This window comes from Triturus cristatus, chromosome 1_1, assembly GCF_964204655.1.
Source record: "Triturus cristatus chromosome 1_1, aTriCri1.1, whole genome shotgun sequence".
Taxonomy (NCBI): domain Eukaryota; kingdom Metazoa; phylum Chordata; class Amphibia; order Caudata; family Salamandridae; genus Triturus; species Triturus cristatus.
The window spans coordinates 117,684,884-117,701,135 of NC_140579.1; the positions used below are offsets into that span (position 1 = coordinate 117,684,884).

A 16,252-nucleotide genomic window follows, 5' to 3' on the forward strand; every position below is an offset into this window, starting at 1 on the left:
TGCACATGCAGGGTTTCTAGACGGTCCTCACAGACAGCACTGCATTTTCCATGGTGTTGATTTATGGTATTCATTCATTTCAACACAAAAAGATGGTGGAAGGAATGCTGAACATTGTCAAACATGCACCCTGGCTGATGAGGGGTGATACTCCGAAACCAGTCCCAGGATGCTTGTTTCCGGTCAAGGGAGGACCTGGCCAGACAGTTTGGGCTGGACAGTTCCCACGAGGAACAGCCTCAAGACTGATCTGCATATGGCTGCGTCCAAACTGGGGTGGGGAGCAAAAGAGTGATGGATTAAACCCAGATCCCTGTGACTGGGGGTGAATGTTTGAATAATACAGCATTCCGTCCTTCATCAGTTCTTTATTTTTTCATTTCAGGCAAAGAGACCATCCATATTATCTTAATTCACGGTCAGTGTCTGAATGCATCACAGATGTACAGAGAGTATTCAATTCTCTGCATTATAAATATCAATAATAAATATGTAGCACTGTACGTCAGAACACAATATGCCTTCAGTGATAAGCAGGGGCCACTGAGCTGTAGTCCTATTCCTGGTCCTAGAGATCATCTGAGTGTGAGTTGAGTCTCTCACCATAGTTTAATACTGCTGCACAAGTGTGTGAATGGGTGCACACTCTAATTCTTTCATTAGGTAGAGGTCTCTGCACCCTCTGCATCACCAGGAAGTGTTTGGAGTTGATCACTGGTCCAGAAAGGGCTTTGTACCAATGGAGTAGCAGCTAAACCAAGGCGATAGTAGAAAGTTACAGTTACTTTAGTAAACTGGGAGCACGTGAAATTGTGACCAATTGGCGGAAGGAATGGCGCTTAGGCCAATGTTATTGTGTGCTGTAGGCCTCTGGTCTTGGAAGCTCATGGTTGGATCACTAGAGTTCAGGAGGTAATCATAAGAGGGAGTCTAAAAGCAAATGCGTCTTTGACCAGTTAATAGAAAGTTTCCACACTGAGAACCATCTACTGTTGCAGCCATAGTAAAACACATGTCCACTCAGATCCAGACTGGTATTTCTAGGTACGATCCTCATGGGTAATACCGTAAATTTCTGCTACTGTATTCCAAATTCTCATCATGTCTGTCTTGGCCGCGATGATTTTGGCTGTTGTCTTGTGCCCTGTGTTCATGGTGGTGCTCCAAGGTGTGGTGGAGGGGTGGTTCCCGTTGCCATTGATGGCGTTCACTGTGCTGAAGTTGAGGACCAGACTGTTGATAGTGGGTGTAGTATCTGGGAGCATTCAACATGGCTTTTGCCATGGCTGCTGCAGGGGAATAGGAGCCCACAGAGATTCCGCCAAACAGCACAGATAATCCCTTTGAGGCAAACTGAAAGAGAAGTAAGTAGAAATGTGTAAATAACAACACCAACCATCAGAGGGGTGGTCAAGACAGACTGACATTGTTCAAAGAGTGATGGCATTCATTGGAAGAGATTGTCTAAGACCAAAGATGGATGACACCAAAAGAGCACAACTTCCACGGGGAGGGGGTTTTAGCTATCACAGGATGATCCTATCAATGAAGTGTGCTCTCATTAAACATAACCTTTCTACATAAGGACGTGCTCAAGCTGTGGAGAGATGTTTCTTTAGGAAAGTCTGATATTATAGGACTTTTCTTGGAAATGTGGAAAGATATTTTTATCTGAGACATGTCTTATCATCGTCATCGACCCCCTTACAGAAGAACATCCTTAGAGCTGTGAAGAGATGTTTCTATCAGGGACATGTCTTATAATAAGAAATTGCCCTGCTTACAGAAGGACATCCTGGAGCCAGGCAGAGTTGTTACTAACAGGGGCAGGGTTTATCTTTAAAAAAGTGCCTCTTTACAGAAGAACCAGCTGGAGCTGTGGAGAGATGTTTCTTTATGAAATTCTGATTTTATATGAATTATTTTTTAACACCCTGGAGCTGTGAAAAGATAATTCTTTTAAGCAGATATCAGATAAAGGACATATTATGCACTAATTGATGTATCCAAAACTTAATTCAAATCGCCCTCAATAATCCAGGGTGTGTACCCAGCACAGAAGGTATAGTGATTCATGGCAGGATGAAATGCAGTAAAATGCTCTTTTCAAATCAATAAGAAGTAATAACCTCCTTGGACCCACTCATCCTTCCAATGACCCATAAGATCAACATGTGAAGTCTCAGTGCCTGCAAACACTGGGCCACACTGCAGCATATATTGTGTATTTTCTACTTTACATCCAGCTAGTCATTGATCAAGAAATATGATGTTCAATGAATATTGCACCAGCATATAACCAACATAGCTGAAACATTACACTGTATATAAGCATATATATATATATATATAACAGTAGTTACGGTTATCTAAGGGGGCATTCATTACTATTGGATTTTAGATTTTCTATCGGCGTATCCCATATTTTTGCTACAAATCAGTTACTCAAGCCTACACATAGGTCTCCATGTAAGTGCACACTCTCCATCTCGAGCCATGTAACTGGTGTAGTCTACCTTTTCTAGTGTTGTAGTGTACCTTTTCTAATGTTGTAGTTTACCTTTTCTAGTGTTGTAGTGTACCTTTTCTCTAGGTTGGCATGAGCCCTATTTACTAGTTCCTCCTGGCATTGCACCTAGTCAAGAGTAGCACAAGCTCTATAAATGCTGTCACTTGTTTGATACTTAAAGAGGACAGCACACATGATTCCAATGAAATATTTATCCCATATCACTGTGTACGAGACGGTATTCCAATGATCTCATCCCAGTATACTGTTCGAGAGCTACAACATCACAGTATGTGAACTAGATCAGCTTCAGCTGCACATCAGCAGGGGCATCTCAAATGAGCTCCTGCATGCATTCTACTAATACATTTGGTTGTCCACTAGAATCTGTTAAGTATATTACATTGAATCTATTTGAACTGCCCATTTTGCACTTCCCTATCTGGATACATGGATGTTTTTGCATTTGAAACATTCAAGGATCCTGCAAATTATCATACGAGGGCCAGATTAATCATATCAGGTCCTCATGTTTTTTCATCTTGAAAATCCTCAGGAAGGTCCTCCCTTACATTCCTTCGGTCTTGCAGAAAGTCGTAGCTACAACGCTTATCACCTCGAGACTGGATTACTGCAATGCACTATTTACAAGCACTCAAAAATGCTGCTTATACAAACCTACACATCCTGCAAAACATTCCCAGACCTAAGTCTGAGTCTCAAATAGTAGATGAAGCCTGGATCTGAGAAGGGAATATATTGTATCTATTGACCAGGAGAATAGACTCTTTTCCCTTAGTAGTTACCATTCTCAGAGCCAGGATATCGCTGGATTTTAAGTTGTATTTTTTGATGAAACAATTCAGGTATGCTTTAATCCAAATAATAATACCTCCGGGTGCCTTACCCGATATATTAGGGGATGCCTCAAGGCTAAACTTTGCAAAACTTACCCGATGGATCAAATTTGTGGTCCAGGTCTCTTGAAAAATACACATATCAAAACCATATATAGAATTCCCCCATTCTTCGCAGTTAAGTTTTGATTTGAAACCTGAAAGGTTCCAGGACAACTTTTTAAGATTCTTGTAGGTTAATAGTGGTGATTTGCTCAAATCAAGGGATTGCCTCATCTCAGCCCTGATCTCGCAGAGGGCAGTTGATAGATTAGCAATTTTAGATCTTTCAACGTGGACATTCACTTTAACCAACCTGTTCATCCTGGCTTGGTGTGGCATCCCTCCTCCCATCATGCCGTATAATGATCCTTTCTCCTATGGGTTTGTGCGGTTTGGTGTCATGCTGTCCTGTTTCCACTAGATTAGGCTTGGGCCCAAGACCCCAAAGGGTCTGTGCTGATCTTATCTTAAGTAAATTGAACTAGAACTGGATCATTGACCCATTCGGTTAAGTGGGTTGATCCAGGTTCACTATACCAGCCCCCAGATGCATAATGGGCTAGTTCTACAGTGATCTAGTCAAATGCTTCACTACAGTAATGCCCGTTGGCAGCTAGGATGTCAGATCTAATTATGGACAAACAGTTCCTTCGCTGTCTGATCCAATGGATCACCTCATTGTTTAGCGTCACTTTATCCTCGCATGTTTCTGGCGAAATGTGTGGAACATTTATCATAAGAATTCTGCAACTATTTCTTCCCCTTGGGGTCAAATGGCCGGGATAATTCATTTCAGACCTATGGCCAATGTTCGTTCTGTGGGATAAATTGTCCCCCCACAGGTTAAATCTTACTCTCCCACCTTGTGAGTTGATTGGATATGGAAGCAACCTCCCCACCCTTTTATCTCATGTGGGGGTCTAAAAGAACATTTGTCTGGGCCACTGCTGTATTAAGCCCTGAGGGGTCCCGATTAGAAACAGGTATTGTATGGTCTTGGCTTCAATCTGCTCCCTTCCTCGTGACCTTCCCAGTCATTAGTTGATGTTCTGTGCAACTTCCATTAGGGCAAGATATCCCTGGCAAATTGCTCCCCACTGCTCATCTGGGGGCCAATACCTCCTTACTTTTTTGTAATAAGCGTATAATGTCAATTTTCTCGATTAACTTCTCAATGATTATTCGCATTGTGGAGACCTCAATGACAAGTTTTTTAACCATTTCTTTAAGCGGACCAACCTCTTCATGGCTTGCACAACTAACATCTAATTGTTTCTTGAGGGACTTCTTTCTAGTCCCTGCTACAACAGATTTAGCCACATCAGCTTCCTTGTTACCATCGTTTGGGAGGGCTGGCGAGCTATGGCGGTTACAGGAAGCTATTTCAGGTACTGGTTGGCAAGTTAACATGAGAAGCATTGTAATTTACACGGCACTGTGGCACTACATCAGCTTTGACAGTTACATAACATGTGGGACTACATCAGAAGTATCCCTTCCCACACCATGACCTGCACTGCCCCTTCAGTTACTGTCCATATGATTGAGTAGTGCAGTCAGTGGTTTCCCGGGCAGAGGCTGTTCTTTTTAAAAATGGCTGCCCTCCTCCTGCTAGGTTTGGGGGGCTTAGGTGAGGTTGAGGCACTAAGCAAGCCCTATGCTTCCTCTATTGAAACAACAATGCCAACTATCACATAATTATTTGCTGTGTTAGAGCCCAGGGATTTTTTTGCCATTTTTGGCACCCCATCCCCATGGAAGCATGACTTTCACCTTCCTATTGCCTCTTTGAGCGTCACCTTACCCAACGGAGTTCATTAGCATAAAATCATGACACCCGCTCACAGCAATCTAAGCGAGAGCAATTTACAGGTATGACAGGTCGAGTGCTGCATGGTTTTTGTTTGTGATGCTCTTACCAGAGAGATATAGGGATGATGCTTCAGCCGGAGAGCCAAGGGGGTGGCCCTGACCTGGCTTTTCCTGGTGCTGACAGGCGCAGGATGGCCCCCTCCCCCCATCCCAGGTTTTGCCCAGGTGTGGCACACGCATGTGTTCTGTGCAACGGGGACAGCAGGATGAGCTTTTTTAGCGCTGATGGCTCACAGGTGTTTAGCAGCGGAATGGGCCATCCTCCAAGACCATATAATTCTGGGACACCGCGTCCCAACACCCACTGGCAATGTTAGGAGTCCTGAATGTGGAGTATTGCAATTGCCCCCAAAGCATCCAGTGGGGAAGGTGTATTTCAATAGTCTCTATTGGGATCAGTGAAGGTGTTGTATTGCATAGTATTGCAATATCCCCTAAACGTTCTGTTGTATATATAGTTGGGAACCTACTATCAATCTCTGGAGGAAATGCTGAACACTGATGATTTATGTTCTAAATGGTTCTTCTGCACATCTAATACTCTGGTGCGAACTTCCCCGCACAAGCACCTTCTTTATAGTGGGCATCACCAAGCCTTTGCTATCACTGTTGCACTACATGTGTAAAAATAAGGTTGTCACCTGTTACTATTGTCCACACAAAAACCATGATCATTCACCCTCAGTGGGTCAGTGAACATCTCTCCAGTAATAACTCACAACAAAGATTCTGAAATTGGGATGCCCGATATTGGTTTCACCCTCATATTCAGCATGGCCATTGACTATGTAAATGATGTCCCTCAGAATTATTGTATATAAATGTATCTTACTTGGATATCCTGAAATCTACTATGGATCCAGAGGTCACAGACATTCTATGGGCACTCATCCAAAGCAAACAACACTCAGTTGATGAATTGCAATCAATGACTCCCTAGCCCATGACTCACAATTTTTAACATCCTGTTTATTGATTCTTAAACCCGGAATTATTACAAAATGGAGAAGCCTAGAAAACCAAATATCTCCTATAAAAAATTCCCATTAGTTGATATCCATCAATAGCCCTACTGACCCCAAACAATGACTGGCAATTGATGACTACTAATTACCCCCAATCAATAATGACCAATGAGAACTTAAAACAGAGGACTTGCAATCAACAGCCCTCAAACTTTCAACTTTTGTCTTAAATTGTTGTCTCTAAATCAATGACTCCAACCAATGATCTTAATGAATGACTCCTGATTGAGGACTTCTAATTGACCAATATCAATCCACAGCTCCAGATCAGTGGATGGCAATACAATACTTTCAATGACTCTCAACTGACTCCGAATCTTTGACTTCCATTTATTTTCTCCAAATAAATGACTCCAGTTGACTTCTTATTATTAATTATCCCCCTTTAATGAGTTATATTCAAAGACTCCTGATCTTCATCCCATCAGATTGATTATCAATTACTTCTAATTGATGACTTCAATTATATGAGACTCAGTGATGACATTCACTGACAGCTATTCAATCATACCTTATCAGGTTGCTCCAAAGCAACAACTCCAAGTAAACAACTCTAAGTTCATGAACGCAATTTAATAACTCCTAACTAATGATCTCTGATTGATACTTCTAATTGGAAACCAAATTTAATCACTCCAATCAATCATTGCAAATTATTGGCTCACACACCCGAGGACCCGCCTAAGAGCCCGTACATTAGAGAAAAGCTCCTAAAAAAACTCTTGACACAGACCTACCGTATGCTTATACGACCCGTGCTCCATCGTGGTCAGCCTAAAACTTTGATTTTGTCCCAGTTTAGTGTGACTAGATAGCCTTGAGTGGCGCTTTAAGCTTTTAGGTGCTAGAATGCAAATGATTTTGATTAATCTTTGAAAATCCCTATCTCTGGTTCCCTACATTGGATATTTGTTGTTTTGGCTTTGTTTTGTAGATAGAAATACTGTCTATTTTTATAAATTGCACATACCTATCTCCTAAGTTAAGCTGACTGCTCTTTTGCTAAACTACAAAGGATTGAGAAAGGATTAATTTACTGAGACTTGACTGGACCTGTTAGTGATTCTGTTATCACTGCTAGTTGAGGGTGAATACCCCCACCTACTAATAAGCAACTTTCCTACAATCATGATGACCAATTACTCCTAATTGATGGCTACCAGTATGTGACATTCAATGATGAGAGTCAATGACAGCCATCCAGTGATACCTTATCAGGTACCACAGTTGATAGCTCCACAGCAGCAACTCCGAGTCAGCGACTCCAAGTCAATGCGAGCAGTTTGAGGACTCCTAACCAATGATCTCTAATTGATATTCCTAATTGTAAACCCAATTCAATCACTCCAATCAAGCACTCCAAATTAGTGTCCTATGATTAATGATGACTTACTCCTAAACTCTGGCTCTACTAGAGCACTCATGCCTAATGACTCTCAAACAATAATCCTGATTCCTGATCAATGAGTTCATATAACTGGCTCCCAATCTATGGCTCCAGATCTCTGATTACGAAACATGGTTCTGAACTTTAAGACCAGATGACACGCCTGCAGTCATTGGTTTCCAATTGATGACTCAGAAGTTACCACTGATTCAGGATCTAATTTAGGGAACTATCTGCACTTACTCCCAGTCAGTGACATCTGGTTAGTGGCCACTAATTGATCAAAATAATCCCACTCCTAATGATCCCAGTCAATGCTACGTCCTAAATGACTCTCAGTTAATGACTCCCAGTCCCTAACCTCCCTTTATGTACTCCTATCCCATGACTCACTTTTATGAACTGTAATTCAGGGACTTCCATTTAGATACTCTTATTCAGTGACATATAATCAGTGAGTCACTCTCAGTGACTATCATTCACTGACTCCCATTCAGTGGCTTAGCTTCAGTGACTCCAATTAAGTGATTCCAATTTTTTGGCTATCACTGTTTCTGTAAATCTTCGTAAGAGGCTCTCATTCAGTGGCTGCTGCTTCAGTGGCTCATGTTAAATAGTTTTCATTCAGTGAGTTCAACTGAGTGACCACATTCACGACAATCTTCCCCACATACTGAGCATGTCCTACTTCCACCACCCTGCCATGGCTCAGTGCTGAGGACGAGGCAGCCATGTTTGTTCTTACCATGAAACAGAGGCCGAGTAGCGTGGCCAGGAGCGCGAGAGCCCCCAGGCTGATGAGGATGATCTGCCAGTCACTCAGGTCTTCGACACCTACAAAGCCTCCCCCGTTGAGTGTGGTAGTTCCTTTGGGAGATGTAAGAAAAAGGGTCAGGGATGTTAGGTGCAAAACACAGTTCTTGGCTGTCCATACACAACTTCCATAATACATTTCAACAGTGTTCTAGATGTGAATGAGGCTGATTACAGACCACCTCCAAGGGCTCACTCAAGGTGGACCATTGAGTCCCATAATTCCCTTAGGAAGACTTCAGGTGTCCATGACTGAAGTCAGTGCTATACTATTTCTGGCCAGTAGAGATCAGTGTACCTATTGGCAGTCACTGCTATTAAGACTATGTGAAGACTGCAGGACCCAGGGTTGTAACAGACACCCCTCGCAGGCAAACTATTATTTTGAGCATTTGATCTCTTATTAAATCTTTGCAGCCTTCATTGTTTTGAGCAATGTGGGATTGGCAACTCGTGATCTGTTGTAGCTCCCTATGAGCAGCGCAGACTCATTGTTACCAAACTCACCTGTATGTTCCCTGATTGCACAAAGGGGCACATCTACGAGATTCTCACACAGCTCCGCACAGCAAGTCACCTCGCTGCGCCCCGCTGCTCCAGAGGCAGGAATGCACCACATTTAAACAATTTGGGGCAATCCAGTCCTTTCCCCTTGCGTTGACGCCTATTCAGCAGCCCAGCGCTAACAAAGCCATCCTTATACTATGGTGCAAAGTTGCCTGTGTTGTAGGCAGGATTGTTTATTTGCAGGAAGGGGCACCTTCATGCACAAAAACAATCCATAGAGTCATTTTCCTCTTTCTGTGTGCAGCACACGCAGAAAGAGGAAAAACAAGGAGAAATAAAGATATTTCTCCTTATTATGACCCACCTGGGCTTATTCCCAGATTTACAAGTCCTTGCAAATTTGAAGGAGCAACAAAAACCACGGGATTTGCTTGGTGACACCCACCGTAACACCCATTGGACACCTCCTTTATTTTTTGGGGGGAGTCTTTATAGCATGATCTAGACCCTGAGGTATCAGAGCACTTGAGATGAGCACCAGTTGTGTTTCGGATAGACACATTAATTTTTTTGTTATGCAGAGGTAGGTTACATGATTTCTACAGAACCACAGGATGTAGAACGTCCCTGCCAACGATCGAAGCAGGTTCTCCTGCTCCGAGGTCGACCACGATACCTGTTAGGCCACATCCTCTCACTTGCGCAGAGTAAGGCAACGCACTGATTTGCACTGCATTGCTTTACTCCAAATTTATGAAGCCATTCAAAGCCATGCAATGTGGCTTTGCGTGACTTCATAAATCTGACTTGGAGGCTTCCGTCAGACATGTACCAATATGAGTGGTGCAAACATGACACAAGTCTCTCCTAAATATACCCCCTAAAGTAGAAGCAAATGTGTGAGACAGAGAGGAATGTGGTATGCTTGGCAGCAGTGACCTCTGACCAGTTGTGTTCAAGGGCCAGGTGCAGACTTATGCAGTATTGTCCATGATGCTGATCGCTATGTTTTTCTTGCGTGCCACCTGAGTCCAAGTGGCCTTGTTGTATCCATAGTCATGAGCGCTCTGCTTTTCTTGCATGCCACGTCTGGCCCTGTTGTTGGTTGTACCCATGTGTCCATGCTTCTGAGCGTTTAGAATTTCTTGCATTTCGCCCATGCCATGAACCTGTAAGACTGTTTTACCAGGAGCCTTGTCAGTCAGGGTGCATGGTGCAGCTGCCCACAAAGCAGTGTGTGTGTGTTGTGATGTGTGTGTCAGTCTAGTCAGTGCCATCACAGGCAATGGAAGCTACCAGCTGAACAGGGATAGTCAAGAGCTAGACGCTGAAGTATGTAGAACCTGCCAGGAGGTTTGTTCCACGGCTTTACTTTTCTAACAAAACAGTTCCTATATATTTGTGAAAACAGTTGGCTCAGACTGAAAGAGAAGGATGTGTCCCTTGTACTATAATCTGAGGAAATGGGGAGACATCTAAAGAAACAAGTAATCTCAGAAGGTGCCTGCTACCTGCAAGCATGTAAATGTGTGCCTTTTGTTAATACGCACATCTAAAGGCAGCTTGAAAGATAGTATTACATTTAATTGACAGACATTTCATTCATTTGAGTCTTCATGGTGATTTTTAATAGTTTTTGTAAAGGTTTTTTTTAGTTCTTTAAAGAATCCTATTACTAAAAAGCTGTAAATATAGCCTTGCACTAAGTACAGTCTTTTGGCTATTACTAAAAATATAATTTTTTTAAACATGAATCTTTTTGCTCACTTAACAACAGCCTATTTTACAATATGTGAAGCAATTGCCACCTTTCTCACCAAAAATGGCCATGTGTTTACTTTTTTCTACTGTGAAAGGGTCAAGAGCTGGGAGTTGAAAAAGAAAAGCAATAATCCCTCTGTATGTTTTAAGAATCCCTTTAAAATTATTTACATAGGTCTCAAACACTTTGAAGCGATTTCTACACTTGTTTGCTATTTTACGTTTAGATTCCAAATGGTAAAAAATAGTAAATGTATAACTTTTCCTATTTTTATTTACTGTCAGACCCTTAAATATACAGGCTAAAAACCCTGTGCCTTTCCTATGACATGTGTAATAGATTTTTAAGTCTCACCTGGACAGAGTGTGCACTGTCTCTTCAAGACATTTTGTTTATAGCTAGTGGGCTTGGACTTACCACTGGCTGTCTTCAAATCCACTCTAAATCACATGCTTCCTGCTGGTTAGCTCTGTGGTCGCCACTTCCCTCTTTTTGCATGTGGCCCTGCCATGGGGCATAACACAAGTACTTGTGTTCTAACACTGCTTGTGATTTGGGAGCTATTTGTTTCTTTTTGTTGAGCCACTCTACAGAGTGCACCTTTTGTAGTTGGCTCTAATGTCTGCTCCCTCCCATTGTCTGTGTTTGCTTGTTCCGTCCCGTTCATTTTCCATGTTGTCCCTTCCTCCCGTTGCTGTGTTGATCCCCTCCCGGGATAACTAAGGGTACATAGCCAAATATTTCTGTGACTTAACTTCAGAGAAGCATTGATGGCACACTTAAATGTTTTCAGTTAAAGTGTGTGTTCTGTGGAGAGATAAATCCCACAGTGCAGTTAAATCATTAAATAATCATTTTCACAGATTTATGTATAGTAAGTTTTCAAATGAAAGTATTTCATTTTGGAAAATGTGTTTGTAGCATCATTTTATGCCTTCAAAGAAGATGTTTTCCAGTCCTTGTCTTCCTGGCCTGTCCCTCTTGCTTCTTTTCCCTTCCATCAACTTGTCTCTGTTTTCCCTTCCCTTCCACTCCTGTTTCTTCTCTCCCTCCTATCCCTTTCCCTGTTTCATCTACACCCCCCCAGCAGACAGAAGGAAAAAAAGTGTTCTGAAGTGGCCAGCACTGGATGCTTCATAATACTTTTTAGCCAGTCCTGTTGTTCACCCCATACCAATGCTTGTTTAAATTGCAGCTGCTTAATTTTTATTGCGTGTAATTCTTTTTAACATTTATTGACTCCCATAGTCACAGTGTTTTCTGTCATACCGAGAGATGCAATGGCACTGTAAATATGCATGTCACTATTTCCCATTGCACCATCCAGAATTCAAATCAGCAATCCTCCAGTTTGACACACAGATATCTGAAGTGATTGCATCATGTATAGCAACAAAATTGGTTTTTTTTTAGCCATATCTCTGATCCTACCCCCACATTTAGGGACCAAGCTCCCATTGTATTACTTTGACTGCTGTCAAGAACCCTGAAAAGCAGCCTCCCTTGCCACAATTGATGACTTTATTTAACTTGTGGCTCAGGGAGGTGCCTGCTCAAACCCTCCTCCTAGCTCAGGCTCCACCTCATGTTTCTTTCAATTTCTGTTTCACCAGTGGCAGGATGAATAATACTAGGTTGCATGTGCAACCTTCTCCACTAGGTCCTGGTTGACCTGACACCAGAGGAACCTCTTCCCACAAGACTCTGACCACCTAGCCAATGGTTAATGTGAGCTATGAACAATGGATAAATACAAAATGACATACCACCTAAATTTGTAGATGTTGTGGCAACTGTTGTTTCTGATATAGTGGCATCTGTTGTGGCAACTGTAGTTGCTACTGTGGAAGCAGCTGATATTGTAGCGGTTGTTGCTGTTGCAGTGGCAGCTGTTGTGGTAACTGTTGTTACAGTTGTGGCAGCTGTTGCTGCTGCGCTTGTGGCAGCCATTGTGGCAGTAGTTGTTGCTGCTGTAGCTGCATGTGTAGTGGCATTTGTAGTTGAAGCTGTTTTTATATCTGTAGTTGCTGCTGTTGTGGCTATTGTTGTTACTGCTGTGGTGGCGTCTGTTGTTGCTGCTGTAGTCTCTGCTATAGTGACAGTTGTAGTGGCACCTGTTGATGATGCTGTTGTCATGTCTGTTGTTGCTGCTGTTGTACCAGCCGTTGTTGCTGCTGTAGTGGCGCCTGTTGTTGGTGCTGTTGTCATGTCTGTTGTTGCTGCTGTTGTGGCTGCAGTTGTGGTTATTGTTGTTGCTCCTGTGGTGGCAGCTGTTGTGGCACCTGTTATTGGTGTTGTTGTCAAATCAGTAGTTGCTGCTGTTGTGGCTATTGTTGTTGCTGCTGTGGTGGCAGCTGTAGTGGCATCTGTTGTTGCTGCTGTAGTGACAGTTATAGTGGCACCTGTTGATGATGTTGTTGTAGTGTCTGTTGTTGCTGCTATTGTACCAGGCGTTGTTTCTGCTGTAGTGGTGCCTGTTGTTGGTGCTGTTTTCGTGTCTGTTGTTGCTGCTGTTTTGGCTGCATTTGTGGTTATTGTTGTTGCTGTAGTGGTGGCTGAAGTTGTGGCAACTGTTGTTGCTGTTGTGTTGGCATCTGTTCTGCCTCCTGTTGTTGCCTCTGTAGTGGCAGCTGTTGTTGGTGCTGTTGTCGTATTTGCTGTAGTGGCAGCTGTGGTGGTGGCTGTTGTTACAGCTGTTGTGGTAGCCGTTGTTGCTGCTGCAGTGGAACCTGGTGTTGGTGCTGTTGTTATATCTGTTGTTGCTGCTGTTGCAACTGCATTTGTGGCTATTGTTGTGACTGCTGTGGTGGCAGCTGTTGTGGCAACTATTGGTGCTGTTGTGGCAACTGTTACTACTGCTGCTGTGGCAGTTGTTGCTCCTGTTGTGGCAGCAATTGTTGCTGCTGTAGTGGCAGCTGTAGAGGCAGCTGTTGTTGGTGCTGTTATCGTATCCGTAGTTGTTGCTGTTGTGGCTGCCGTTGTTGCTGTTGTAGTGGCACCTGTTTTTGGTGCTATTGTTGTATCTGTAGTTGCTACCGTTATGGCTGCAGTTGTGGCTACTGCTGTTGCAGATGAAGTGGCAGCTTTTGTGGCAACTGTTGTTGCTGCTGTGGTGGCAGCTCTTGTGTCTACTGGTGTTGCTGTTGTAGCAGCAGCTGTTATAGTGGCTGTTGGTGCTGATGCTGTATCTTTTGTTGCTGCAGTTGTGGCTATTGTAGTATCAGCTGTTGTGGCTGCAGTGGTGGCTACTGTTGTTGGTACTGTAGTGGCAGCTGTTTCAGCTATTGTAGCAGCTGTTGTTGCTGCCCTAGTGGCAGCTGTAGTGGCACCTGTTGTTGGTGCTGTTGTCATGTCTGGTTTTGCTGCTGTTGAGGCTGCAGTTGTAGCTATTGTTGCTGCTGTGGTGGTAGCTGTTGTGGCAGCTGTTGCTCCTGCTGTGGTTGCTTCTGTGGTTGCAGCAGTTGTTGCTGCTGTAGCGGCAGCTATTGTGGAAACTGATGTTATTCCTGTTGGTTCAGCCATTGTTGCTGCTCTTGTGGCAGATGTTGTTGGCGCTGTTGTTATATGTGTAGTTGCTGCTGCTGTGGCTGCAGTTGTGGCTATCGTTGTTACTGCTGTAGTAGCAGCTGTAGTAGTGGCTGTTGTTGGTGCTGTAGTGGAAGCTGTTGTGTCAACTGTTGTTGGAGCTGTTGTGGCACTTGTTGTGCCTACAGTTGTTGCTGCTGTAGTGGCAGCTGTAGTGGTGCCTGTTGTTGCTGCTGTTGTACCAGTCGTTGCTGTTGTGTCAACTGTAGTGTCACCTGTTGTTGTATCCGTTGTTGTATCTGTTGTTGCTGCTGTAGTGGCTGCTGTTGTGGATATTGTTGTTGTTGATATTGTGGCTGCAGTGGTGCCTACTGTTGTTGATGATGTAGTGGCAGCTGTTGTGGCAACTGTTTGTGCTGCTGCTGTAGTGGCAAATGTAGTGTCACCTGTTGTTGGTGATGTTGTATCTGTTGTTGCTGCTGTAGTGGCTGCAGTTGTGGCTATTGTTGTTACTGCTGTTGTGGCTGCAGTGGTGCCTGCTGTTGTTGGTGCTGTAGTGGTAGCTGTTATGGTGACCATTGTTGCTGCTGTAGTGGCAGCCGAAGTGGCGGCTCTTGTTGCTGCTGATGTACCAGCTGTTATTGCTGCTGTAGTTGCAGCTGTAGTGTCACCTGTTGTTGGTGCTGTTGTTGCTGCTGTTGTGGCTGCAGTTATGGCTATTGTTGTTATTGCTGTTGTGGCTGCAGTGGTTGCTACTGTTGCTGCTGCTGTAGAGGCAGCTGTAGTGGCTGCTGTTGGTGCTGTAGTAGTTGCAGTGGTGGCTGGTGTTGGTGCTGTAGTGGCAGCTGTAGTGACTGCAGTGGTGGCTGCTGTTGTTTGTGCTGTAGTGGCAGCTGTAGTGGCTACAGTAGTGGCTGCTGTTGTTTGTGATGTAGTGGCAGCTGTAGTGGCTGCAATAGTGGTTGCTGGTGTTTGTGCTGTAGTGGCATCTGTTGTAGCAGTTGTTGTTGCGACTGTTGTTTCTGCTGTAGTTGCAGCTGTTGTGGCAACTGTTGTTGCTGCTGTAGTGGCAGCTGTAGTGGCAGCTCTTGTTGCTGCCGTTGTACCAGCAGTTGTTGCTGCTGTAGTGGCAGCTGTAGTGTCAACTGTTTTTGGTGATGTTGTCGTATCTGTTGTTGCTGCTGTTGTGGCTGCAGTGGTTGCTACTGTTGTTGGTGCTGTAGTGGCAGCTGTTGTGGTAACTGTTGTTGGTGCTGTTGTTGTATCTGTTGTTACTGCCATTGTGGCTACTGTTGTTAGTGCTGTAGTGGCTGCAGTGATGGCTGCTGTTGTTGGTACTGTAGTGGCAACTGTTGTTGCTGCTGTAGTGGCAGCTGTTGTGACGGCTGTTGTGGTGACTGTTGTTGCTGCTGTAGTGGCAGCTGTTGTGGCGACTGTTCTTGCTGCTGTACTAGCAGCTGTAGTGGCGGCTGTTGTTACTGCTGTTGTTCCAGCCATTGTTCCTGCTATAGTGGCATCTGTAGTGTCACCTGTTGTTGGTGCTGTTGTTGTACCTGTTGTTGCTGCTGTTGTGTCAGCTGTTGTGTCACTTGCTGTTGGTGCTGTTGTTGTATATGTTGTTGCTGCAGTTGTGGCTGCAGTGGTAGCTATTGTTATTATTGCTGTTGTGGCAGCAGTGGGGGATACTGTTGTTGGTGCTGTAGTGGCAACTGGTGTGGCAACTGTTGTTGGTGCTGTTGTAGCTGCAGTTGTGTCTATTGTTGTTACTGCTGTTGCGGCTGCAGTGGTGGCTGCTGTTGCTGATGCTGTAGTGGCAGCTGCAGTGGCTGCTGTTGTTGGTGTTGTAGTGGCCGCTGTAGTAGCAGCTGTTGTTGCTGCTGTAGTGGCAGCTGTAGTGTCACCTGCTGTTGATGCTGTTGTATCTGTTGTTGTTATTGCTGTTATGGCTGCAGT

At 43.9% G+C, this 16,252-nt stretch overlaps 1 protein-coding gene across 1 annotated transcript; it reads right to left on the reverse strand.

Annotated features, from left to right (window-relative positions):
• Positions 1-204: 204 nt before the first annotated feature.
• On the reverse strand, positions 205-14,738 carry LOC146869714 (uncharacterized). Its single transcript, XM_085654563.1, has 3 exons — positions 12,541-14,738; positions 8,438-8,559; positions 205-1,353 (listed from the first exon to the last, which is right to left on the reverse strand). Exons 1-3 carry the CDS (start codon positions 14,294-14,296, stop codon positions 1,054-1,056), a joined length of 2,178 nt encoding a protein of 725 aa, XP_085510689.1. The 5' UTR covers positions 14,297-14,738; the 3' UTR covers positions 205-1,053.
• Between the last annotated feature and the right edge of the window lie 1,514 nt (positions 14,739-16,252).